The 27,207-nt window shown below is 47.2% G+C and overlaps 1 protein-coding gene across 2 annotated transcripts in view; it reads right to left on the minus strand.

Moving 5' to 3' along the window:
- Positions 1 to 27,207, minus strand: part of RBM5 (RNA binding motif protein 5) — a 327,789-nt gene that overhangs the window by 98,215 nt on the left and 202,367 nt on the right. For both annotated transcript variants that reach the window (XM_085625066.1, XM_085625065.1), the window contains exons 14-18: positions 19,992 to 20,055; positions 19,624 to 19,694; positions 17,620 to 17,743; positions 16,497 to 16,588; positions 13,848 to 14,024 (exon numbers count right to left, since the gene is read on the minus strand). In XM_085625066.1, the coding sequence (XP_085481192.1) occupies positions 13,848 to 14,024; positions 16,497 to 16,588; positions 17,620 to 17,743; positions 19,624 to 19,694; positions 19,992 to 20,055 (528 nt within the window). The remainder of the gene's footprint in view (positions 1 to 13,847; positions 14,025 to 16,496; positions 16,589 to 17,619; positions 17,744 to 19,623; positions 19,695 to 19,991; positions 20,056 to 27,207) is intronic.

Genomic DNA, 27,207 nt, shown 5'->3' on the forward strand with positions numbered 1-27,207 from the left:
ACAACGTAAGCGTCGACGAGGCAGATTTTGCAGTTTGACAACGATGTTAGCGTCGACGAGATCTTTTCCTTCTTAGTCGACGACGATGCAATAGGCAACACTGATGACAGTTTTTATTGTACTGATAATCATAGTAGACGATAACGTCGACGGGACCGCTGTCGACGACTTCGATGCCGACGCCGTCGTCGTCAGAGAAACCGTCGACGAGCAGGAAACGGCGGATTTCGTCGGAGGTCTCGTCGACGATGACGTCAATTTCTTGCCAGAAATCAGGGAAGTCGATGCCTCAACAGCCTGAGAACTAGGTCTCGTCGGCGATATCGCAGTAGTCATGGATGAAGACATGGCAGATGTCATAGAAAGACATTTTCTTCTTCTTAATGAAAGGAGAAGGTAGATCTTGAACACTACTGCGTTTTGAGGTTGTGAGGGAACGGCCAGAAGTAAGGCTTTCTACTTCAGAAACCACCTCATCCTTATCTTTCAGTCTCTGGAGCCACAACAAGAGACGACCTTCCCTGTCTTTAAGAGTCTTTGTAGAAAAAGTTCTACAGAATTTACATTTACCCACTTCGTGGTCAGGGTAAAGACAGTAAATACACTTACTGTGTGGATCTTCTGAATATAAGCGCAGCTTTCCACAAGAGGAACAAGCTCTAAACAGACTTCTTACTTGAAGACATGCTGAAGAGAAAACTGAGCAGAGCTCAGGGAGACTCCCTTTCACATGACGTGCGGTAGAAAATCTGAGGTGAGGAGCTCTGAGGAGAAGGTTTCTAGAGAGGAGCTGGCGCCCGATTGGCCGTAGTTTGGACCAACATAATGACAGACTGCGAATGTCTTTTTTCTCTCTCCATGTATCTCTATGGAGATTTCATATAGGGACATTCTTCAGGATTATCACCTATTTATATCCGTTTTATATGATTACTTATATGACTGTATATATTGCTATATTATTTACCGTGGGACTCCCACTCAGACGGGGAATATTCAAGCATGTGAATCTATGAAAGACACCCCAATACTGGAGAACTAAATATTAGCACTGTAGGGCTTTGATCAATAAGAAGCATAATTGTGGGTCAGTGATTAAGGAACATGTAGTAGTAGTGGAGAGATGCAGGGTATAATTCAGAAGGATTAACACCGTGGCCTTACAAATAAGCAACAGTACTGTGCAGGTTAGGATTAGGCTCAGTTTTTACTGATTTTGACAGATTAACAGACCGAAAACCATTTGGTTTCCAGTCTATTTTTAAATGTGAATAAAAACGTAAATTAGATTGTTTCAAGGGATTCTGAACGCAATCAGTCATGACTGCTAGCCCAATAGCTTCGGGGATCGACAGGTTTAAAAAAAAAAAAGAGACATTGTAATGAGGCTTAAAAAGCAGTAGATCTGCAAACAGGAGGATACTAAAAAGTGCATGTTCTCCTGTACATGTGATTTATCATCTGTTAGTGTTTATTGCGTTCAAACCGGTCAGGAATTAAGTGTATATTTGTCAGCTAGATAAATGTGGAAATACTCGTTTTAGCTTCATATTTTCACAAAACCAAGATTATGGAAAAATAGAGATAAAATTAGCAAAATATAAATCTGGATAACTACAGACTTAAATATCAACAAAAAAAAAAGACCATAAAATCAGAAACCCTAGCCATGATTAAGAGTATAAATTTTGTTAAATGCTTAATAAAGGCAGCACTGTAAGTTTGTCTAAACTAATCTCCAAATCTCAGCAGGATGTTTTAAATTCCCAGCTTTTCAACTCAGTCAACTGACTCTAGCCAGAAGGTAAGAAAGGAACAGTTTACCAGTAACGAATAGTTTACCTGTCGGTGTATTTTTGCAGCTTGAAGATCTTTCTGGATTAACTATGCTGTGCATTATTCCGCGGTCTGGTGGTTGGATCCAGAATGGTAGGGTCTTATTTTTTTTTGTAGCCCAGGTGGGCGTCGACGTCCCACCATTTGGTGTACTTCTCGTGACGTCGGCATGCTTCCTGCGGAAGTCCCACCTCGGGGCGCCATTTTCAGATTCTCTTTCTTTTAACCCTAGGCAATTTTCAGTATTTCTTCTTAATCATATCCTTTTTCACATTTTTATTTAAGTCTCTTGTTCTTCATTGTCTGTCCTTCCACCTTCTCCTGCCTCATCTTTCTGGCGGAGGTGGGTGGGTTCGCTAGTGAATCCAGAAAGATCTTCAAGCTGCAAAACTACACCGACAGGTAAGCAACTATTCGTTTTGCAGCGTGAATCTTTCTGGATTCACTATGCTGTGCATAGATTTTGTAGCGGTTTGTCATCTTTGTGGTGGCTGGGTGGAAGATGAGCGTTGGTCGTTGAATATATGTTGAAGCACCTTCTGTCCTACTTGTGCTTCCTTGATCATTTGTATATCCACGCAGTAGTGCTTAGTGAACGTGTGCAATGAAGCCCATGTTGCCGCCAGGCATATGTCTTGAATGGGTGTGTTTGCCAGAAAGGCAATCATTGCTCCTTTCTTCCTTGTGGAGTGGGCCCGTGCCCCTTCTGATAATTCTTGCCCTGCCTGTTTGTGGCAGAATTGTATCGTGCGATCCATCGTGCGATGGTGCCTTTTGTCACTGGTCTACCCAGGAAGCTGGTTGCGAAGGACACAAAAAACTGCTTAGTTTTCCTGTGCTCCTTGGTTCTCTCGATGTAGTGAATCACCGCCCTTCTAGCGTCTAGAGTGTGCAGTGCCCTTTCTGCGCTTGTGGCTGGGTTCTGAAAGAAGCTTGGTATTTGTATTGTCTGGTTCATATGGAATGCCGACCCCACCTTCGGCATGAAGTGTGGGTCAGTTCTCATTACGACTGTCCTTGTGTATTTGGATGTAAGACTCTTGCAGCGTTAGCGCTTGCAGCTCGCTTACTCTGCGCAGAGAGGTTATTGCCACCAGAAAGGCTGTCTTCATTGTTCGCATTTGAAGGGAGGCCTTGTGGATGGGCTCAAAGGGCGCCTTCATAAGTTCCGTTACGATTATGTTGAGGTTCCATGCCGGCGGCGGCATCCTCTTTGGTGGCACTATCCTTTTTGCCCCCTCCCGGAACCTCTTTACTACTCGTGATGTAAAGAAACTTTCACCCGTCTCACCTCGTGTGTAGGCTACAAACGCTGCTAGGTGTACCCTTAGTGAGGATGAACATAGTTTAGCCTTTAGTAGGTGCGTGAGGCATCTCAGCACCGTGGATTCCTTCGTCAACTTATTTTGCAGTTTATTTTTTCTACACCATTGTGTGAACCTCTTCCATTTTTCCCCATAGCATTCCCGTGTCGTCGGTCTCCTTGCCTCCCGGAGCACTCGCATAGTGCTTTGAGGTAGCTTAAGGTGTGCGAACTCTGTCTTCAGGAGCCATGCCGCTAGGCCGAGGCTCTCTGGCTCTGGGTGTAGAACCTCTCCGTTGTGCATGGAGTTAGTCCTTTCTTTTGGTACACTTGTGTGGTGGTCCCTGTGCCATCTCCACTATTTGTGAGTACCAGGTCTGTCTTGCCCATTGTGGTGCCACTAGGATCAGCGTCCTGTTGCTGGTCCTGCACTTGAGTACCCTGTGTATCAGTGGTATTGGTGGAAAAGCGTAGGCAAATGTTTTTGACCAACTTATCCATAGGGCATTCCCCTGGGATTGTTTTCCTGGTTGTCTGGATGCAAAGTTTTGGCATTTTGCATTCTGGTGTGTTGCAAACAGGTCTATTGTTGGTGTACCCCACCTTCTGAATAGCCTTTGCGTTTCCTGTCCATTGAGCTCCCACTCGTGGGATGCTGAAGTCTGCCTGCTGAGCCAGTCTGCTTCCACATTGTCCTTCCCCCGGTAGGTGTATGGCCAGCAGGTCTATTTTGAGTGGGATGGCCCATCTCCAAATCTCCTGAGCCAGGTTGGATAGGGGGAATGATTGTGTTCCTCCCTGCTTGTTGATGTAGAACATCGTTGTTGTATTGTCTGTTTGTATCAACACCTTCTGGTTGTACAGTTGTTCTGGAAGGCTTTCAGGGCTAGGAATACAGTCTTCAATTCCAGGTAGTTGATGTGTCTGACCTCATCTGCTGGAGTCCACAGACCCCTCACTCTGAGCTTGTTCATATGTGCTCCCTATCCTATCTGGGATGCGTCTGTGATGGTCACCGTTGGGCTTGGTGGTGTCAAGGGCTTCCCTATAGTTATGTTCTCCCTGTTCCACCATGCTATCTTCTTGCACTGCGTGCATTACAACCACTAGATCCTCCCAACTTCCGCTTGCGACCATTGCTGTTGCAGCCATTCCTGGAAAGGTCTCATGTGTAGGCGTACATTGGGAACTAGGTGAATGCATGACGCCATCATCCCCATGATTTTGCTCGCTGTTCTGTCAGATCTTGCCCCTTCTGGTAGAGGAGAGTCTCCTTCAGCAGGGTCAGTGTTCACTTGTCGCTGGGCATCACCGTTCTCTGAGGTGTTGATCTGTACCCCCAGGAAAATCTTCACCTGTTCTGGTTCCATTGAGGATTTCCCAGAGTGTATTGAGAATCCCAGCTTCGTTAGTGTCCTCGTGACACGCTGTGCGTGTTCCTCGCATCTTTCGCGTGAACTTGCCTTTATTAGCCAGTCGTCGAGATAAGGGTACACATGAATCCCTTCCCTCCGCAGGTACGCTGCCACTGCCGCCAGGGATTTTGTGAAAACCCTTGGTGCGGATTTTAGCCCGAATGCCAAGGTTGTGAATTGGTAGTGTTCCTGATTGATGGTGAACCTTAACAGACTTTTGTGCTGCCTGTTCATTGGGATGTGCAGGTAGGCATCTTTGAGATCCACGGTGGACATGATGTCTCCGTCTCTCATTTGCGGGAGTACCTCTTGTAGGGACGACATTTTGAATTTCTGCGTCCTTACGTACTTGTTTAGGAACCGTAGATCCAGGATGGGTCTTAGTGTTCCGTCCACCTTTGGTACCAGGAAGAAGTTTGAGTACACTCCCTTGTTCCTTTCTTTGAATGGTACTGGCTCTATGGCCTCCTTTTGGAGTAGCTCTTGTGCTTCTTCGAGTTGCACTAGCTCCTGTCCTGAGTGTTCCCTTCGCTTTGGTTTTTTGTTTGGTGGTTTCCTTTCCAACTCTATGCAGTATCCAAACTGTATGATGTTGAGTATCCATTTGTCCGTTATGTTTTGCCATTCCTGAAGGAAACGTCTCAGTCTGCCACCTACTGGTGTTGCATGCTCGTTGGCGTTTGGTCTGTGTAACCCTCTAGTTTTGGATCTTTTGTGCTCTGCCCTCGGAGGGATTTGCGGGTGAGCACTCTTCTCCGTGTGAAGTCACTCCGAGGTGGGTTGGTCTCCCCCTCTTAGTCTTTGGCCTCGTCCGTTCCCCCTACTGCGAAAGGACTGGCCCAGAGGCTGGTACTGCCAGTTTTGTTTCTGCTGGCCCTGATGTCCGTGATTGTCGCCTTGATGGCCCTGCTGGAATGTTTGGTGTGACGTTCCTGGCTGGTTTCCTCCCCTTCCGTAAGGTCTCCGTGTCGGGGTACCTCTTCTCATCCCTCTGAATTGCAGGGCCCCCATGGACCTTGCTGTTTCGTTCTCCTTTTTGAGCTGGGTGAGTTTTTCATCCACTGGTGCCCCGAACAGCGTCTCTCCGTTGAAAGGGGTGTTCAGGATGTTGTTCTGGACTTCTTGCTTGAAGCCTGAAATCCTGAGCCAGGCTTGCCTTCTTTCTGTTATTCCCATTGCCATCAACCTGCTTGATGTTTCTGCTCCATCCAACGCTGTTTTAAGGCAAGAGTTCGCTATATTCTTTCCTTCCTCCACTAGATGCGAAGCTCTTTGTTGGTATTGTTCGGGGAGGTGCTTGATTACTTCCCCCCATTTCGTCCCAATGTTGGTATTGGTGCCTGCTCAGTAGGGCATTGGAGTGCGCCAGTGCATTGTCGCATTTCTCAATTTTTCTCCGTCAGGTCCATCCTCCTGCTTTCCTTGTCTGGAGGTGGTCCAGAGGTTGCCGGGACATTTGCCCTTTTTCTGGCAGTAGATGCAATGATGGAATCGGCTGTGACGGATCCTTTGATGTATGGAGGGTCCTGGGAGGAGTTTATATTTTTTCTCCGTCCTAGGTGTGATGGACCTGCATGTTGCTGGGTCCTTGAACGCCTCCTTCCCCTGGTTCATGACACTCTGGAGCATGGGGAGGAACTGGCTCCTAGTTTGGATGGGGAGCAGTGTCTCCAGTAAAAAGACTGCTTTCGGCTTTTCTTCCTCCAGCTTAACAACAGAAGCTGCAGCAGCGCTTTTGACTACCGTACTGTAAGCCCCAATGTCATCTGGCGGCGAAGACCTCGAAGGGTAAGTCTCCACACGCTCTTCTGGATTTTCGGCATCGAGGTCCAGCCACTCAAGGCCCTGTGTCGTCAACGGCGCCAAGCCGTAGTTCGATTGTTGTTCCTCATATTCTTCTCCCTCATAGTAAAGGTCCTCTTCTTCCTCTCCGGGAGTCTGACCGTTCTTCTGCGTCGAACTCCTCCTGTTCCTCGACTTCTACGATGCTAGACGGTGGTTTTGTTGGAATAGTGAATTCTCTCATCTTCTCGTCGAAGGAATATGCTACTTACCAGTATGCATCTGTTCTTGGCATGTAGAGCTGCAGAGTCACACACTGAGGATAAGATCGCCATCTGGTGTTGGGCTCGGATGATTGCAGGTTGTTGTTGTCTTCGGAAGAAGCCTTTGGTCATGAGGTTGGTGACTCCTCCCCTGGACAACAGTGCGCATGGGCATCCACTCCATCGTCAGATTGTTTTTTCGCCATGATGGGAAAAGATGGAGTGTATAGGAATGAAAGAAAGGATGTCCATGTGCAATGTCTAAGTAAGACGGATGCTGGAACAGATACAGGTCCCGGGGAGGCGGGCGGGCGTGTGTGACTCTGCAGCTCTACATGCCAAGAACAGATGCATACTGGTAAGTAGCATATTCCGTTCGAGGCATATGAGCTGCAGATCACACACTGAGGATAGATTATACAGCAGTGCTTCCCCTTAGCGGTGGTCGCCTGTATCCGTTGCAGCAGCTTGAAATAAAGTTTAGGACAGCCTGGCCCACGGAGGCCTATTGTTTGGCCTGCACGTCAACACAATAGTGTTTAGTGAAGGTATGCGTGGTAGACCACGTGGCTGCCTTGCAAATGTCTTCCAAGGGAATGTTACCTAAGAAGGCCATAGAAGCCCCTATTTTACGCGTGGAGTGCGCCCTAGGGGGAACTGTAAGTGTACGTTTAGCCTTTAGGTAGCATATTTGGATGCATTTAACTATCCACCGGGCTATACCTGATTAGGAGATCGGATTGCCTTTATGTGGTGGTGCGAAAGCAACAAAGTTGTTTTGTCTTTCGAAAAGGTTTTGTCCTGTCGATGTAATAAAGCAAGGCTCTTTTGACATCTAAGGTATGTAGGGCCCTTTCAGCTACTGAGTCTGGGTTTAAGAAAAAGACTGGTAGCTCTACTGATTGGTTAAGGTGGAAAGGGGAAATCACTTTTGGAAGAAATTTAGGGTTTGTCCTAAGAACCACTTTGTTACGGTGTAGTTGTAAGAAAGGTTCCTCTAGTGTAAGGGCTTGTATTTCACTTACTCTGCGTAGGGAAGTGATTGCGATAAGGAAAGCTACCTTCCATGTTAGGAATTGTAATTCACATTTGTGCATAGGTTCAAATGGGGGACCCATGAGTCTTGTAAGAACCACATTGAGATTCCACACTGGGGCAGGTGGCAATCTTGGGGGAAGAATTCTTTTGAGACCTTCCATAAACGCTTTGATGGCTGGTACCTTAAAAAGGAACAGGTGTTGCCTATTTTGCAAGTAGGCTGCCAAGGCTGCCAGGTGTAAACGTATAGAGGAATAGGCTAGATTGCATCTTTGCAAGTGTAGTAGATAGCAAATGATGTTTTGGATGGAAGCATCCAATGGATGTATGTCATTATTAGCGCAGTAGATGGCAAATCGTTTCCATTTAGCGGCATAACACGCTCTAGTAGTAGGGCGTCTGGCTTCCTTTATGATATTCATACAGTCTGGAGGGAGATTGAGGTAACCGAACTCTAAGACCTCAGGAGCCAGATCGCTAGGTTCAGTGTTTGAGGATCTGGGTGTCTGATTTCTCCATGGTTCTGGGTTAATAGATCTGGGGAGAGGCGTAGCCTTTGATGTGGAACTAAAGATAGTTCCAGAAGTGTGGTGAACCACGGTTGACGTGCCCAAGTGGGAGCCACTAGTATTAGTGTTAGTGACTGTTGTTTCAGTTTGCGTACCACAAATGGAACTAGTGGGAGAGGCGGAAAAGCGTACGCAAATCTGCCTGACCAGTTCATCCATAGGGCATTGCCCTTCGACTGTGGGTGTGGAAACCTGGCGGCGAAGGTTGGGCATTTTGTGTTTTCGGGAGTGGCGAACAGGTCTATGTCTGGTTGTCCCCACTTTTGGAAGAAGGGGAGTAGAACCTTGGGGTGTAGTTCCCATCCGTGGATCTGCTGTGTGTGGCGACTTAGGAGGTCGGCCACTTGATTGTGGATCCCTGGGAGATGTTCTGCTAACAGGTCGATGTTTTGGGAAATTGCCCATCTCCAGATTTGCTGTGCCAGTTGGGACAGTTGGAGAGAATGTGTCCCTCCCTGTTTCTGTATATAATACATTGTCGTCATGTTGTCTGTGCGTATGAGGACAGTTTTGTTCTTTAGGTGAACTTGAAAGGATTTTAGTGCTAGGAACACTGCTACGAGTTCCAGGTGGTTGATGTGGAGCAGTTTGTTGACTGGTCCATCTGCCCTGAGTGGTATGGTGAAGGAGGTGGGCTCCCCACCCTGTGAGATGCGTCGGTAGTTAGCACAGCTTGTGGAAGAGGCTCTAAGAACGGTCGTCCTTTGGACAGGTTGATGGTGTTCCACCATTTCAGTGAGCGAAGCGAGCGACTGTCCACCAACACCAGATCGGTAAGTTGTCCGTGAGCTTGGTTCCACTGTTGTGCTAGACATTCCTGTAAGGGACGCATCTGAAGTCATGCGTGTGGGACTATGGAGATGCAGGACGCCATCATGCCTAGGAGCTGCATGAACACTTGCTGGAAGAGATGGATGAGTTTGAAATTGAGAGATGAGATTTTGTATACTGGCTATCCTGGCAGTGCTGGGATAAGCAATGGCTTTGGATGTATCTATGGTTGCTCCTAGATACTGATGTAAGTGGGAAGGTTGTAGATGGGATTTGGGGTAGTTGATAGTGAACCCCAAATTGTGGAGAGTTTGAATGGTGCGATGAGTGTGGAGAACGCATTTTTGGTGAGTATTGGCTTTTATGAGCCAATCGTCCAGATAGGGGAAGACATGGATCTGTTGTCTTCTGAGGTGCGCTGCCACGACTGCTAAGCACTTGGTGAACACTCTGGGTGCTGTTACTCCGAATGGGAGAACTGTGAATTGATAGTGTTGCCCATCTACCACAAATCGTAGATATTTTCTGTGAGCGGGATGCATAGGGATGTGAAAGTACGCATCCTTGAGGTCCAATGTGGCAAGGAAGTCTCCCTGTTGTAACTGTGGGAGGACTTGTTGGAGGGTGGTCATATGAAAATGATCTGAATGTATATACTGGTTTAGCAGTCTGAGATCCAGTATGGGCCGTAATGTTTTGTCCTTTTTGGGAATGAGGAAGTATAGAGAATACACCCCTGTTCCCTGATGTTGAAGAGGGACTGGTTCTATCGCATGTTTTTGTAACAGGGATTGAACTTCTTGTTTGAGGAGAGATGATGTGAGGACATTGGACGTTGTTTGGGTGGTATGTTTGGGGGGGGATTGTACGAGTTCTAGGCAGTAGCCAGACTGGATAATTTGTCTTACCCATCTGTCTGTGGTGATGGAAGTCCAGACAGGTAGGAATTGTTGGAGTCGCCCCCCGACCGGAGTGGGATGGTCTGGGGGGAGTGGTGGCAAGTCACTGTTTGGTGGCTGGGGAGGTGCGGGTGTTGTTATTGCCCCGCCCTCGACCTTTGTTATTGTTTCCCCTATAACCTCCCCGGAAATATCCTCTGTTAGGGGATGTTTGTCCAGAATTTTTAAAGGTGGACGTGGTCTCAGTTGCTGTGTTTTTGGAGCCTCCTCTATAAAAGGAGCGACGAAAGGAACCCCGGTTTTGAGGAGACTGCAGTGCTCCCATGGACTTGGCAGTTTCATTATCTTTTTTCATTTTTTCTAATGCAGTGTCCACTGCAGGGCCAAATAACTGCTCTTGGTTGAAAGGTTGAGCTAGAATTGCGGTTTGAACCTCTGGTTTAAAACCGGAAATACGGAGCCAGGCATGTCGTCTGAGTAAGACGCTAGTATTGACCGCCCGAGAAGCAGTGTCTGCCGCATCTAAGGCGCATTTAATAGAGGCATTAGATATTAACTTGCCTTCTTGAATGAGGTCAGCGGCCTGGGATTTAAAGGGATCAGGCAGGTGTTGCATAAGGTCCTCAAGTTGGTCATAATGCGTCCTGTCATACCGGGCTAACAGGGCCTGGGTATTGGCAATACGCCAGTGGTTCGCCGCCTGTGCGGCGACTCGTTTGCCTGAGGCCTCTAAAAGCTTAGACTCCTTGTCTGGGGGGGGGCGTTTCTCCAGTTGTCTGTGAGTTAACGCGCTTCCTGGCATTTGATACGACCAAGGAGTCTAAAGGGAGCTGGGCTTTAATGTATGCAGGGTCCTGAGGGGCTGGTCGGTACTTTTTTTCGATGCGGGGGTTGAGAACCCTCGCTCGAACAGGGTCTTTAAAGACCTCAGTGGCATGCTTTATAACCCCTTTAATCATGGGAAGTATGTGAACAGTTTTTTGTGACTGCTCAAAAGTATCGCGGAAAAAATCCTCTTCAAGGGGGTCCGTGTGCATAGTGACACCATGGAAGGTTGCTGCCCTATTTATTAGTTGGCCAAACCCCAAATGGTCATCAGGAGGGGAGGGCTTGGAGGGGTAGGTAGTGGGGTCAGGCATGTCAGGTACTGGATAAGACCAGTCATCTACCGGTGCTGTGTCTGGAAATGTAAACGGGTCGTTTGGATCAACAGGATCATTAAATAAATCAGGGTCCGCCCCTCCCCCTAAGTCATCATTATCATCCTGTGGAGGAGGTGAATGATAGGGAGATGGTAAAGGAGAAGGAGGAGGAGGAGGAGGGGGGGGGGGGGGGGGACGGGTTAGGAGGTAATACAGGAGAGGAAGGACGAAGTGGTGAAGTGGCACAGTCCTTTTTCCGTATGGGAGCTGGAGGAGGTGTAATGTCCAGCTTCCGCTTTTTATATGGGACGGCAGTCACATGTCCAGTGTCGGGATTGATGTAGATCCGCTTTTGAGTAGGATCTGGCCGAAAAAGTTCATCTGGTTCCGAAGGTGGTGGCGGCGACGGCCGCTTCGGGTCTTTATGAGCTTTTTTCGGTGTGGACGTAATTTTCGGTGCCGATGATGTTTTCGGTGCCGATGTATGTTTCGGTGCCGAGGGACTTTTAGGCATCGATGTCGAAGAACGTTTCGGTGCCGAAGGAGATTTCGGTCTTGAAGCCTGTTTCGGTGCCGATAGTGGTTTTTTCGGTGCCGAGGGTGTTAAAGGCACAATCAGATGAGGTTTGCTCGAGCCCGAGCCACCTACAGGCTTAGATGTCTTCGGAGCCGGGCCCGAGGGCGGGGCTTCCGAAGAGTATTTTCGGTCGCGACTGGGCCCAGCTGGCGGAGTCTTGACCAATGGTTTTTTGGATGGGGCAGGGGCAGGGGGGGGTGGTACTCACACGCTGCCCTGGAGTGATGAGGTCATCGGAATCGTTGGCCTCGGACACGATCGAGATCTTTGGTGTCATCTTCGGGAACATCTTGAGCAAAGATGTCCTCCGGTTCTGGAGCTGGTTTGGCCATGATATGGCGTCGAGCTCTTCGGTCCCGGAGGGTCTTCTTCGAACGGAAAGCGGCACAAGCTGGACAGGTGGACTCGTTGTGTTCCGGCGACAGGCAGAGGTTACAAACCTCGTGGTGGTCACTGTGGGGGAACTTCGCTCCACACTGGGGGCATTTTTTGAAGGGTGTCCTGTCCATCAGCCGCTTCCGGAACCGGTCCGAGTTGATTTCGACGTCGATGGAATGAAGATTAAAGAGTAAAATCGATTGCTAAAAGTTTTCTGCTGGAGCGGAAAAAAGTTCATCCGAACCCAATGGCGGAAAAAAACAATCTGACGATGGAGTGGATGCCCATGCGCACTGTTGTCCAGGGGAGGAGTCACCAACCTCGTGACCAAAGGCTTCTTCCGAAGACAACAACAACCTGCAATCATCCGAGCCCAACACCAGATGGCGATCTTATCCTCCGTGTGTGATCTGCAGCTCATATGCCTCGAACCTCCTTTTTCCTTTGAAAGATGCTCTCCATTTCTGCCTCGAGCCTCCTTTCTTTTCCATTTCGGAGGCGTGTTCGGCGTCGAGTGCTGGTCTTTGACGGAGCCTGCGTCGACGCGACCTTATCTTTCGAAGTCGAACGCCCAATTTCTTGGCCTTGCTTCGACGACCTTTGCTTTTCGCCGGTCTTCGGCACCTGGGAGTCCTTCTCGAAAGATCCGCTGGGCCTTTCGTCCTTTGATCCACTTGCGGTCGTCGAAATTTTCGGCGCCGGTGTTCCTTTCGAGGACTTTGACTGTTTTTCGGGGCCCTGTCGAGGGTTTAGTGCTCGACGTCTCTCCTACCTTGTCAGTCGTTTCCTTATCGGTCTCTGCGACCGTGAAGTCATCAGGTCCCTCGGCGACGTGGTCTTCATTGTCAGTGGAGAGGCCCAGTTCGATAATATATACTGAGCCAGCTTCCTACAGCAATTGCTTGGCTAAAACGCTCACATGGATTTCAGCAGTTGCATTAATGCTATTTTGGGTCGAATATCAAACTTTTTAAAACTAATTTAATCGAGCTATTTATGTTCACCATCATTTAAGTGGAGAAGTGTGGCTCAATGATTAGAGCGGCAGACCCTGATGCAGAGGTCTAGCCCGGGACCAGGGTTCAATTCCCCGCCTCGGCAGGTCTTGGGCTCAAAAATTCCACGGACCTGATGATTCTCGCCTCGGTGCCATTCCAATCATGGAGTTCCACTCTGCAACTCTGGGCAATAGCTTGCTTAATCTCCACAACAGCCCCCACAACGCTAAGGATGCCTGGCCTCCACCTTGGGGGTGCCCAGGAGTGGACGCCTCACAGGGAAAGCCAGGATGGGTTCCACAGCGGTATTCGTACAAGCGCCTTGAGACCCTTGCGGGCGAGTAGTGCGCTATACAAGTATCAATTTACATTTACAAGTCCCTACTCTTGAAATTTATAGCAGAAACTGGGCACTGTTAACCCGTTGACCACGGCGTAAAATCTGCAGCGGTGCGGGTAAGTTCTTGCGCGGGCGGGGCCGCATTGGCCAACGGACATGCACAGCACTATGGAGGTAGTGCTCGCGACAGCCGTTGGCCGACCGGGGCACCGATAGGGTTAATTATGTGTTTGCATGCTGTACCAATATTAACGTTCGGTAATGAACAAATACAAAGGTCACATCTTGATAATCAACTGTACCAGAGCACAAGAAAAGCTCAATACCGATTTCTAGGCACAGAACAGTCCACCAGAGCTACCTGGACAGGTGTTCATTATTTAAATTTGCAAATCTATTGATAAACATGCTAAAATGTAGCAATGAAGGTTTGAAGAAGCTAACATACAAACATTAAAAAATGTGCACACTAATCCTACACTTAAGACGAATCTTAACTTAACACTGCTTGGAATAGCTTCACATTTTCTGCTCACCTGCTGAGCTGTTTTACTCTTGGGCTTTTCTTTTTTCTCCTTCGCTTCCTTTGTGTTGGCAGCCATGCTGTTCGGCTGCTGCTGCTGCTGTTGCTGTGCACTCTCAGAAGCCGGGAGATAGGTTTGTTTCTCTCCATCCCAGTACAGGTACTGCAGAGTCAGCGAATTGTAATAATACTGGGCCCAAGAAAAAATTCCATTATTTATCCAAAAGGAGTCTGAAAGCACACTTACACTAACTACTTGCATAGAATGCACAAAACAAATACAAAACATTTTATAACTTTGAGGTCTTACTACTGGTTCTCATTCAAACTGATTTATTGTTTAAGAGCATCAACTTGACTTACGGTATCAGTGACACAAATATAGACCAGCTTTGAAACCTCCTGAGCAAGATATAGCTTCCTCACCATGAAATCATTCTAGAATTCTAAATTATCAAGGAAGCAATGTTCTTTTCACTTCAGTAACACTGCCGTTGCCCTAAGAAAAATCTTCTCCTTGAGACATTTCCTACACTAATTTAATTAAAGGTGTGGACACCAAACATCTTGCCCAGTTTACCACTGCCTAGCTAACAAAGTGGGGTCTACAATAAGGTAGATATGGTTCAATTACGAGCAAACCCTGTCAGATGAGAATATCTGATAACATTTTGGTGTCAAATCTGATAAAAATTGAACAGGGACGGACGTAGTAATTATATCACAGCCCAAGTTTTTGGGGGTATTAACTTGTGGAGTTTCATGCTTGCAGCAGCAAACATCCACATGTCCTGTAAACACCGGGCCTTTTCACTTCGTTCAAGACAGGTATGGTGCAATCTTTATCACACCTGGTAGCTACCACGTGCGATAAACATCACACCACTTTAATTGCAGTCACATGCTAGAAGGCCATTGGAAAACTTTACATGAGGGCCTATAATAAACTACCCCCAACTACTTCTCTAGCGTCCCTCATCCTAAATACAAGAAATAACCCTTTGGGATCTTCCACCGCCCTTGCCACCTCGCTGCACCTTTTTAGACTCCAGTTTGAGAAACTCGTCCCCCCACCGGCAGTTAAAATTAGCAACCAATACAACAAATTAGCAAAATCCACATCCTTTGTCTAAATCAAACCAGTGTCTATACATTTACTGTATGCCTTTCTGTAAAAGCAATACTTTGAGACTAGTTTGCAGACCAGGAGTTCTGAATTATTGATCGTAAAACTGAATAATGCACCCCAGATGTGTGAACTGCTCCGGTCCACTAGTCTTCCACCAAACCAAGCAGGGCAAGTACACAGAGCAAACAAAACAAAAGAGGGCATGACCCTCAGAAGAATCAACTTTGTCAAACTCAAAAGTTGATCAACACTAGCTCCCCTATTGTTAAACCTGTATGCCAAGGTAGGCCACCTTTACAACGCATTAAGTACGAGAGACCACTGCATCACAAGCATGACTAAGCATTTAACTCTGCAACAGGTAGTTTACAATGAGTCACATTACACTTACAAAGCAAATAATGGTTTAAAGACGGATAGTGGTTTTAGAGGGGTTTTTTAGGATTCAGGGATGGAGTGAGTTGTTAGGGTTCAGGGATAGGGAGTGATAAGGGCTGCTTGCTAGGGTTCAGGAATGGGTAGGAGAGTTTACCCTCAAAAACTATATATGCATTTTTAAAGAAGGTATTATGTGGGTTTGCCTTCCATGCACTGAAGTGGTAAATGCCACTGAAGTGAATAGGTGGTAATTTGTTCTAGTGGATGTGTTGTCTGTGTAATGTATGGCGTCCGACTGTGTGGTAGTAACCTAGCACCGTCAGCAGACACCACTAAAGGGTACTGGGAACAATATACAAATCAACTCAGATTACAAATGTGCTAAGAAAGATTACAACACCTAATAAAGGGTAGGTCCCTCAAAATCAGCAAGTATGAAAGAACCAGCTTTGCATATTACAACCAGACGTCCTGTCACAACATATTTGAGGACATCAAAATCACAACTAAACTGGGTGTGTTCCCAGACCATGAAAAATACATGCGCTGCTCAAAATCAGTTTTTCTAAAACGTTTCAAGTGATGAACAAAGTTATAATGCTTTGGTTAAATGTCAGACCACTCAACACTTACTAAGAACAATTTGACTGGACACTGAAAAATAACCACTGGCATTTAAGCCGGGCGTATACCCTTTTTATAGAGTTATAATAGACATGCCGTCTAGTTTAATTAAAAAAGGACAACCACTCAAAGAATCAGAAACCTACCCGCCCCTAACGCCCCATTTGACAGCTGGCCACAACTGTCTAACTCAGCAAAGCTGTAAATGCAAGTCCAAAAGTCAAACAGCCTCTTTACCAAGCATTCTCACCACAACCTGAGCACTATGAAGGAATGTTAAAAATGATAGATGTGTGTCCGAAGAGTTTTTTTTAGCAGCCTTACAAAGTTGGGTGTCCAAGAATGTTACCATTGCAGCATACTCAAACTCAAGAAGACAGGGCAGGCTGCATAAAACATTTGAGAGCTTTTCATGATTTTTAAAAAAATATATTCAAAAGAGTGGGAGGAGTGGGTGAGGGCGTGAGAAAAGCAATACCAGTACAAGATACTGCAGTGATCTTCAAGAGGTCCTTGAGAAGCAAAGCTTACCTGCGAGTTGGGGTCATAATAGAGTCCTGTGTTTGGATCATAGTAATAACCCGAGGATTCATCAAATTGGTAGGTCGAAGTGTCTGGGACCGCTGTGAAATGCACACATTTATACATCAGGTTTATCTGCCTCAAAACTTGATTTAGTTGCGAACAACCCAACAAAAGGCACACCAGGATTACAGCAAACTGCTTGCAACATTCTTGGTGTTGGTTAACCACAGGGGTGGTTTACCTCATGCTCACCGATACATGAATAGAATTGTGCACATCTTCAAGGTGGCTAGACACCAGAAACAATTGAACCAGCCAATTCAATTCACACACGTCACATAGTAACATATTAAACTGGTCAAAAAGAAAAAAAACAATTCAAGGGCATCCCTTTTGGTCAATCAGGATTATTCAACAACTGCATTTTTTTTTATCATGCCAACTGTGTCCCTTAAACGGCAAACACGTTTTTGGTGAAAGACCAATACATAGGGACTCATCTGATCATATTGCAAAAAAGTAATTTTTGGTTCCACCATCAGAAAATCAGGATAGCTAGATAAGAAAAGGAGTTCTTTAGTTCACTCCTTTTTCTTTGCAGCAACTATTTTGCAATAGCATTGGAGAAAATAACTAGAACATAAGACATTTCTCAAAATAGTGGACCTAATCTCATTTAATTTAAAATCTGAATTTCTTTTTAGCTTGAAAGGGACAAACTAGAATTCATAGTGATTCGTAAACGGATAGTGCAGTCTTCAAAAACATTTGCCCTTTTGCTCCTCTTTGGGCTAACACTTCTACCTTTTAAAGGACCGTAGTACACTCTTAATAGGACACGTTCCCAATGCCCCAAATACTTCAACAGTATTTGAAGACTTTAAATAAGGATGTGAATATAGCGTTGACACTAGATAAAGCAGGGTGCTCCCAGAAGTGGATGTCACAAGAATTGCTGTGTTGCAAGAATCTTTGAAACAAATTTAGTTTCCACAAATTCTTATGTCTGGTTTCATATAGACCGTGTTCACCACCACGAGCATTCTATCAGGCAATCTAAAACCTACTCTCCCTCCCATTCACCACATTAAATTTAAATAATCTGCCAGCACACAGAGCAACGGCTTACCATATTTATTGCCTGGAATTATACCAGTTGGAGACGATACAGTCTGTGTGGTAGAACATGTGCTCGATTCATCTGTAGGAGTAGTAGCAGTTGTAGGGGCAGCAGTGCTGGTGCTGGCTGGCGGCTGTAAAAAAAGAATAAATGATATGGTACGAAAAGGCAAATTGTGTGACAATGTTTTATGTTGTGAAAGTAATTTACATTTTTTTTTAACACCGCAACACTGCCCGTGAAAAGTTAACACCAATTTAAGACTGTCCTATTTTTAATCACGGATCTGGACCGCACGGGGTCCCGGATACTCCGTATTATGCAGATCTTTGGTGAGACGTCGGGTCTATTCATGAACCCCCGGAAGTCTACCCTGTGGGTATTGGGGGGTCTGACCCAGTTGCAGGGCTGGGCGTCCCCGGTGCGAATTGCAGTGGGGGGGCTTCAGTACTTAGGGGTGTTCCTGTCACCTACCCAGGTGGTTTCTTGGGGGCAAAACGTGGTGCCCGTGTGGGAACGTGTGTGTCAGGACATTAAAGTGTGGACCCGCATGCCGCTCACTATCTTTGGCCGGTCAGCGATTTTTAAGATGGTGGCTCTTCCCCGCCTGTTGTACCAGTTGCAGAATCATCCATACGGGATTCCGTCGGGTGAACGCGACCCCTGGGTCAGTTCCTGTGGGCAGGTGGGGCGGTGGGGCGGTTCGGGTGGCCTTGCGGACGTGCCTCCTCTCAGTACGACGGGGGTCTGGCTACGTCGGACCTGCTGTCTTATTATCAGGCCTCCCACTTGCTGGTCTTGAATGAGTGGTGGTATGGCGATAGGGGGGACCCAGCATACGCAGTGGAGCGGTGGCTCATGGTCCCACACACGGTACATACTATGCTTTATTCCGCCGTACATCGGGCGCGCTTGCCGCCAGTGACGCAGGTAATTTTTCGGATTTGGCGCCAGCACGCATTGGATGGTGGAATGTGCTCACGCGGGAAACCCCCCTGTGGCACAATGGGGGACTACCACAGATGGCGGCCCTGTCAGGGTTTGAGGGGTGGGACCGGATAGGCATATCCACCATAGGCGATGTAGTGCGGGAATGAGATTTGAAGTCCTTCCAGGACCTTCAACAGGAATTCAGCATGCCGCGGACGCAGTTCTATAGGTATCTACAATTTCGCCATGCACTCTCCCCAAGCTTGGCGGGCTTAGACTCTATACCAGACTTTAGCCCAGTGGAAGCGAAGCTCTTCATGGGTGACCTTCAGGAGCGGAAGATCTCCAAGATCTACCGAACGCTTGTTATTCATGGCTCCCCCTCGCTCCAGCGTCTCAAAGGGAAATGGGAAGAGGACGTTGGGCCCCTCGATGAGACGGACTGGACGGAGGCGATAGCCTCGCCCCGGGGGGCAGCCATAGCTATCCGACTACGCCTCATACAATTTAAATACCTACATAGGGTTTGTTTTTCAACTGAAATGCATTTTCAACTATCCTCCTTTGGTAAAATGTCAACGTCATGGGGGCAATGCTTGGGCCAGAACTCCTGGATCTTCAGGGGCCGGTAATTTATGTGTCTATTGGCGAATAAATCTACATCCTGTCAGTACATGTCCCACTGACTATACATGGCACAACCATGCCTGACTTGGAAGCCCTTATGCTTGGATTTCCGATGGGGAGGCGCTTGTTGGGAGGAGAGTGTCTCTATTGTCGCACAGTGCCATATTGAAGTCTGCCACCAAGATGGCCACTCCCCTTGCAGACCCGGTTGGCGGAATTCCTTTCGGGCCGGATTGTCACTACCTCGAACAGCAAATAGTGGCAAGTGGGCCATACCACCCAAGTATGCAGTTCATACACAATCACCATATTTGACATTCACATGGTCATTTTAAGAACATGGAAATAAAATTACTTGGCTGTTACCAGAAGAAATTGAACGCACTAGAATTCATCTGCAGACTAAACTGTTCATTTATATTAAAAGAAAAAAAAATCAAAAAGAAACCCAATTACCGGGGAGCTGGGCTGGTTGTACAGCTGGGGACTTTGAGAAACAACAACTGTAGAGGTAACGGTTGATGTACCTGCACAATTAATAAATTATGAAAAAATTACATTATTCATGACAAAAACAAGAGCAATATTCTACAAGTATCACAATATACAAACAATGGTTCTAATAATGGTCATCAGTTAACACAAAACAAGCAAGAATAGCATATAGGGTTCACTAATAACATTTGCTACAATGGAAGATTTAACTCAAACATTTGGAGTATGCTGTGTTTATGACTGTCATGACTAAATGAGAGCGATCCACTGCTCTTAGGGGCCAAGTGATTCACATAAAGTCCAAATGTTGTACTACAATAGAACAGTACCTATTCCAGTAGATGTGCTTGCATCCCCATCAGCTTGATAATATTGCTGGTAATCCTGAGAGTACTATAAAAGAAGGAGTCCTTTAGTCACATTTCAGTACAAAAACCACAGGAGAACAAATTACACCACAATGAATCTTATCCAAAGGAAGCTAATTAAATACCATCCACCGACAGTGGTTAACTGTTAGCAGGCTATGCAATAAACCCATTAAGCAACTCGTGTGAAGATACAGTAATGTCTAAATCAGACAACTCAACGTCCATCTGTTTTCATTCGCACAACTAGCCCATGCCGCTCTATGAACAATCACAACATTTTATATGGTACATATTACCATGCACGCACATCTGTCTTCTTGCTGCTGCATTGGAAATACTTCCATTTTAAGGTGGGAGTCTAGAGGGAAACTGTCCAATAAGACTACAGAGTGAGGACAAGATGCAGTTCTTCTATAGGTGGCACTCTGGTATAGTGGAGAAGGTCCGACAGATCGGATAAAAGGGGTCACCCCAAAAAAAAAAAAACCTTTGGGAAAACCCACAAACTAAACAAACACCACAACTGTCTGTGCAGAGCCCAAAGCGATCCCACTTCTGAGAGTCATGGTATACAGTCACCAGTGTCTGTATAAGCACACTAACTGGTTAACAGAATACCAGGAACCAGTTGATGGACAAATAGTAGTCTGACTCCCAAAGTTACTACCCAAGCGTGCCTTTACATTTCATGCCTTTATTTTGGTATTCAACTATGTGTCAACATTTTTCAGTGTGGAGTGCATCCAAAACAATCAATTGTGGCACCAGTGCCAAACATACACTTAAGAGCTTAAGAGTTCGGCTCAACTGTGGCTTCAACAGGAAATATCCCTGAAACCGTAAGGGCTACAAAGATGGCTCAAACAGTACCAGAATTGCGATAACCTATAGCCAGGGGAACTTTATTGCACATATGATGTCAAGACAGACTGTCTTCTGGTTAATCTAGGGCTGGGAAAAATGGGGTTTGGGCATCCTACAGACCCTGGATCAAGGAGAACATCTACTAAAATTAACACCTTAATTTCTGTAATGCTTTTTCTGGTGAATACTTTAACTGCCATATACCAATCATTTGAATTTCCCCAGCAACTATAAGGATAATGTAATTCACCCAGTAAGCATCTGTTCTTGGCATGTAGAGCTGTAGATTGCTTTGCATACTCCTGCAATCTAGAGTTGGGTTCGGATGTTTGCAAGTTGTTTTTCTTCAAAGTCTTTCCAGTCACGAGGTAAGGTGACTCGTCCTTTCAGTGATCATGCGCATGGGCATCGACTCCATTGTTAGATGGTTATACCGCAGAGGCTGAGTATGTAGTTATTGAGTGTAGAATAGAGATGTCCATGCATATGTGTGAGAAAGTGCCATCTTTCTTGCATGGTATGCCCCCACTTTTTGCTAAATTGCTGAATGTACTTCGATTGAGTGTACCCTGGGTTCCTGCCAATCAGGTGCCCAGGGCCTATGTTCCTTCCTTAAACCACACAAACTCCAAATTGGCAAACCCTAGCCACATGTCAGCCCCTAGTAAATGGTACCCTAGGTACCCAGGGCCTTGTGACCAGGGAAGGCCTCTAAGGGCTGCAGCACTCATTGTGCCACCCTCAGAGGCCCTGTACCCTTACACACACACACTGCCCTTGCAGGCTGAGTGTCTGGGTGCAGGACAAAACAAAGAGTCGACATGGCACACATCACTGTGTACCATGCCCATCACCTACACTGCCAAGGCATATGCCAGCCACCCCTCTAGCTGGGTGCATTACGCCTATGGTGTGGGCACAGGAGCAGGAGCCCTGTGCCCCTACAGTACCCGGGTCCATTCCTGGGCACTGTAAGTGCAGTGCTGTTATTTAAGGATACATGGTGCTGAGAGCTTGTCAAACACGAGCTCCACAGCACCATACTGGCAACACTGAAGCCTGGGAAGTTTGGTATCAAACTTCTCAGCACATTGAACCCACACTGATGCCAGTGTGGGATTTAATGTACTAAGCACCCCAGAGGGCATCTTAGAAGATGCCCCCTTACAGCTAACTTGCAATCCACGTCTGCTCTGAGGCTGCCCAGGCTGCCACACAGCAGACACGTTGCTGGACCCCTGGGTGGGAGAGCCCCTGCTCTCCTGGGCCTGCAACAATGCACATCCTGGGTGAGGTGAGAAATCTCCTCCCCCAGGATGAGCAAAGGGAAGCTTCAAAGGCATGCCGCCAGTTGGAGTTTCCCCAGGCCACTGCAACCCCCCACTCTGGCGGGAAGCTTGGCCGGAAACCCCATACAAGGACAGGGGATGTGCCAGCCTGCCCACCCCACCCCTCAGGTGGGGGAGGCGAGGTGAAGCACATCTCCGGGCTCTCGCCATCTTGAAGATGGGAGGCCCTACCCTATCAGGATTAGGCTACTGCCCCCCTCCCACAGGAGAGAGGCAGGATAGGGGGTGTACCCACCCCAGGACAAGGACCCATTGGTCCCTGGCCTTCACCTACCTGTAACGCCCCTAAATCTAGTATTTAGGGGCCCCCTGAACCTTCCTTCCCCAGATTCCAGATAGAAAAACGACAAGAAGAGCAAGAAGAACAAAGACCTGCCCTGCAGCTGCTAAAAAGAGAAGAAGACACCAACTGCTTTGGCCCCAGCCCTACCGGCCTGTCGACTCTCGAACCTGCACCAGCGCGGCATCCCACGTGGCCAGCAACCTCACCAACCCCGGAGGACCTGGCTACCCTTTAGCTCTAAGCCCCTGGGACTCCCACGAGTAGAGGCTCTACTCAAGAAACCTACTTGCTATCCCTGGCACCAGCCCGGGACCGCGGACCCAACACACTCTGCACCAGCCAAGCCTGGCCAGTGCCGGAGTGGACAAAGACCCTGAGGACGACCCCACGGCGACTGTGACCCCGAGTCCGGCACCCAAGGACCCCCCTCGACATCCCGGAAGAAGCCTGCAGCCTCAGAACCAAGTGCCACCCCAGCCGCGATCAACCAGAGGGTAAGATTCCCGACGTCAAAAGGCACCCCTGCACCCGGCGCCCTGCGACCCCCTGTGCCCAATCCCGGGGTACCCACCTAACCTACAACTACCCAACTTACCTCTCGAAGTGGTGGTGGCACCTGAAACATCCTCGTCCCCGAGCCTGCAGCCTCTTTCCAAACCGGAACATTCCCATTGATTTCCATTGAGCGCCCTAAGGCCCAAAAGCACCCTGCACCCAGCCGCCCGAGTGGCCCTGGCAGTGCCCTCTCTACTCTAACCTACTTCCCCACTTGCCCTGAGTAAGTGACCAGGAGCCCAGCTCCCACAGCCGCGTGGCTTGCCAGACAGCAGCCACCAACCAAGGCCCCCCTATCCCTCATAGGATAACATTGGGCCCAACTCTCTCTGCACCCGGCCGTCCTGAAACCGCTGAGGGTGAACCAACTGTGCTTACCTGACACTGGGGGACCCCTGAGTCCATGCCCGGAATTTCAACATTACCAGTCGAGTACTTACCCTTAAACCGCTAACTTCATTTTCCTCATAGGGTAACATTGACTGGCTTTTTCTTCAAAAATCTTCTAAGTGTGAACTTTTCAAAACTGCAAAAATTCACCAAAAATCAGCCAAGTGACAAAAACGAATTTACTCACCTGCTCCTAGGTGAGCTCCCAGTGCTGGATCTTGGTGCCCAGCCCTGACTCTGAAAAGTGTTCACAACTATACTTACCTCTAACTCATTTTTCTCCCATAGGAAACCATTGTCTGCTTTTCTGTGAAATTTCTTCTAAGTGTCTACTTTTGCAAATTTGAAATATTCTTTTAAAATCGTACCATTTCTGCAAACGAAATTACTTACCTGCTTTTGATAAGGACCCCAGTCCTGGGTCTAGGCACCCAGTCCTGGATTACTAAAGTAACGATAAAGTACTCTACCTGCAATTTGAATTTCTTGCCATAGAGATCCATTGAATGTTTTCTGTGAAATATTTTCTAAGTGCTAACTTTTGAAATAGCTAAATATTATCTAAAAATCCTTACAGTTATTAAGTCGACTTTCCTCACTTGATTCTGAATACTGACCCCAGGCTGGTTCTAGGATCCAGACCTGGAATTCCAAAAGTAATCTGAAAAGTAATTTATTACAAATAACCTGAATTTACCATTGAGCTCAATGCATTGTTATGTTTAGGAAATAGGATTGTTTATTGCAACCAACTGTGACTGTTTTACAAATTTATTGCTTGAAACAAAAGTATTTATATTCAACCTCTCATTCTGAGAAAGTATATTTTTATCCCCTTGTGGTTCTAAAAATAAAACAAGCATATATTTTATATATACAAATCATTGGCCTAGAGTTCAGTTATTGAGTGTGTGAAACCATTTGCTGACTGAGTGTGTACAATAAATGCTTTACACTGTCCTCTGGTACTGCCTTACTGCTCGACCAAGCTACCACTTTTGAGAGTAAGGTCATACCTAACTTTGACCTCTATCAGCCTCTGGGGGACTGTGGACTCTGTACACCCTGTACCTATTAGGGAACAGTATATACAGAGCCACTTTCTCACATTGGTGGATCAGCGGTGGGATACAAACTTGCATTTGTTGGACTACTTGGTTACCATCTGATCACACGACAGAACTCTTAAAAATTGCCTTTAGAATTCTGATTGGTTTTTCCAAAATTACTAAAAGTCTTGCTAGGGCCTTGCTTAAGTCCCATTAGAATTTTAGAAAAATAAAAGTCACTATAGTCAGGGTAGAGGGTTAGAACTGTCAGGTTAGAATGTCTCAAACAAACCCAGCTATTAGTGATAATAATAACATGGACCTGGTGGAGGAGCTCGACCTCACACCTTACTTACACTTGTCTTTCAAGGAATTGAGGTCCTTATGTAAACTCAAAAATTTACAAATGGGTCAGCATCCATCCAAACAAGGGCTCCAGGAGCTCCTGGCTGAGTATGCTAAAGACCACCCATCTGAACATGGTGATGGCCAGTCAGATGAGGAAAGGGAAACAGGGGAGGAGGACAGCAACCTCCCCATACTATTCCCTAGGGAGGAGATGGCACCCATACCCTCCAACTCAAGACATAGCATCTGGGCACCTAGAGACCACACAGGTGGCTCTGGTCCCAGAGACAACACTGGGGGACCCCCCAGTGAAGAGGACAGCCTTGTGAGGCTGGCCAAAAGAATAGATCTAGAGTCCAGGCTGCTGGCTCTAGAAAAGGAAAGGAGAGAGATGGGTTTAGCACCCATCAATGGTGGCAGCAATAATAAAAACAAGGATAGGGAGGAAACTTCTGACCTTAAAATCCCCAAAGGGATTGTCCCTAAATTTGAGGAAGGTGATGATATCACCAAATGGTTCACAGCCTTTGAGAGGGCTTGTGATATCAGGAAAGTAAAGAAACCTCTCTGGGGGGCACTCCTGTGGGAACTGTTCTCTGGTAACTGCAGGGACAGGCTTCTGACCCTCTCTGGGCCAGAAGCAGGATCCTATGACCTCATGAAGAAAGCTCTGATTGAGGGATTTGGATTCACCACTGAGGAGTATAGAATTAGGTTCAGGGGGGCTCACAAAACCCAGACCCAGTCCTGGATTGATTTTGTAGATTTCTCAGTGAAGACACTGGATGGTTGGTTAGCTGGACATGGTGTGCAGGATTTTACTGGATTGTACAATTTATTCATGAAGGAACATATTTTGAGTAACTGCACAAATGAAAAGTTGCATCAGCATTTGGTAGACCTAGGTCTAATTTCTCCCCAAGAATTGGGAAAGAAGGCGGACCACTGGGTCAAGACTAGGGTGACCAAGACAACCACTGGGGGTGACCAAAAGAAGGTGGTCACAAAACCTCCCCAGGGGAAAGGTGGTGAGAATCCCCAAGATAAAAAGTCTGAGTCTTCCAAAGGGCCCCAAAAACCTGTTCAGGTGGGTGGGACCCAAACTACTCCCTATGTGCCCCAACCATATAGGGGGAAGAACTTTGATCCCTTAAAGGCCTTTTGTAATACCTGTAAGAAGCAAGGACACCTAACTGTATCTTGCCCCCAAAACAAAGCCCCTAAGGCACCCAGTACAGCCACTCCTGGGGCAGCAAGTATACAAATGGGATCAGAGGTGTACCCTGAGCAAATCTGGGAACACACTGAAGCAAGTTTAGTCTCCTTGGGAGAAGTGGAGTTTGCCACTGTGGCTGTGTGGCCCCCCAACTTGAAGAAATACTTACAGTACCCCTGGGTGAATGGAACTAGGGTAGAAGCTCTGAGGGATACAGGTGCCAGTGTCACTATGGTGAAAGACACACTGGTTTCCCCTGAGCAATACTTGATTGGGAAGTCTTACCCAGTCACCAACGCTGACAGTGTCACCACTAGTCATCCCATGGCCATGGTAACATTAGGCTGGGGGGGGGTTACTGGCCTGAAACAGGTAGTGGTCTCTCCAAAGTTGCCAGCTGCATGTCTGCTTGGAAATGATCTGGAAACCTCAGCCTGGGCTGAGGTTGAGTTAAAGGCCCATGCAGCCATGCTGGGCATCCCTGAATTGGTGTGTGTGCAAACCAGAGCACAGAGCAAGAGGAAGGGTGAAAAAGTAGGTTTGGAGCCTGGAATAATGGCCCAACCAACCAAGAGGAAGGACAAGAAGACTGGGGGACCAGCTTCTGTACAGCCCAACACTCAGAACCCCTCTCCCCCTGGAGAGGATGTAGATACCTCTGAGGGAACTGAGTCCATGGAGCTTGACCCTTACCAGGTTGAACTCTTGGGCCCAGGGGGACCCTCTAGGGAAGAGCTGTGCCAGGGTCAGCGAGACTGTCCCACTCTTGAAAGCCTGAGACAACAAGCTGCTTCAGAAGCCAGGGGAGATGTCAGTGGTACCCACAGAGCTTATTGGGAAGAGGGATTACTGTATGCTGAGGCAAGAGACCCCACTCCTGGAGCCACCAGGAGGGTGGTAGTGCCACAGAAGTACAGAGAGTTCCTCCTAACTTTGGCTCATGACATCCCCCTAGCTGGACATCTGGGGCAATCCAAAACTTGGGAAAGGTTAGTGAGTCACTTTTACTGGCCCCAGATGCACCAAAAGGTGAAGGAGTTTGTCAGCTCCTGTGTTACCTGTCAGGCCAGTGGCAAGACAGGTGGCCACCCAAAGGCCCCCCTCATTCCACTACCAGTGG

This window comes from Triturus cristatus, chromosome 9 (genome assembly GCF_964204655.1).
Source record: "Triturus cristatus chromosome 9, aTriCri1.1, whole genome shotgun sequence".
Classification (NCBI taxonomy): domain Eukaryota; kingdom Metazoa; phylum Chordata; class Amphibia; order Caudata; family Salamandridae; genus Triturus; species Triturus cristatus.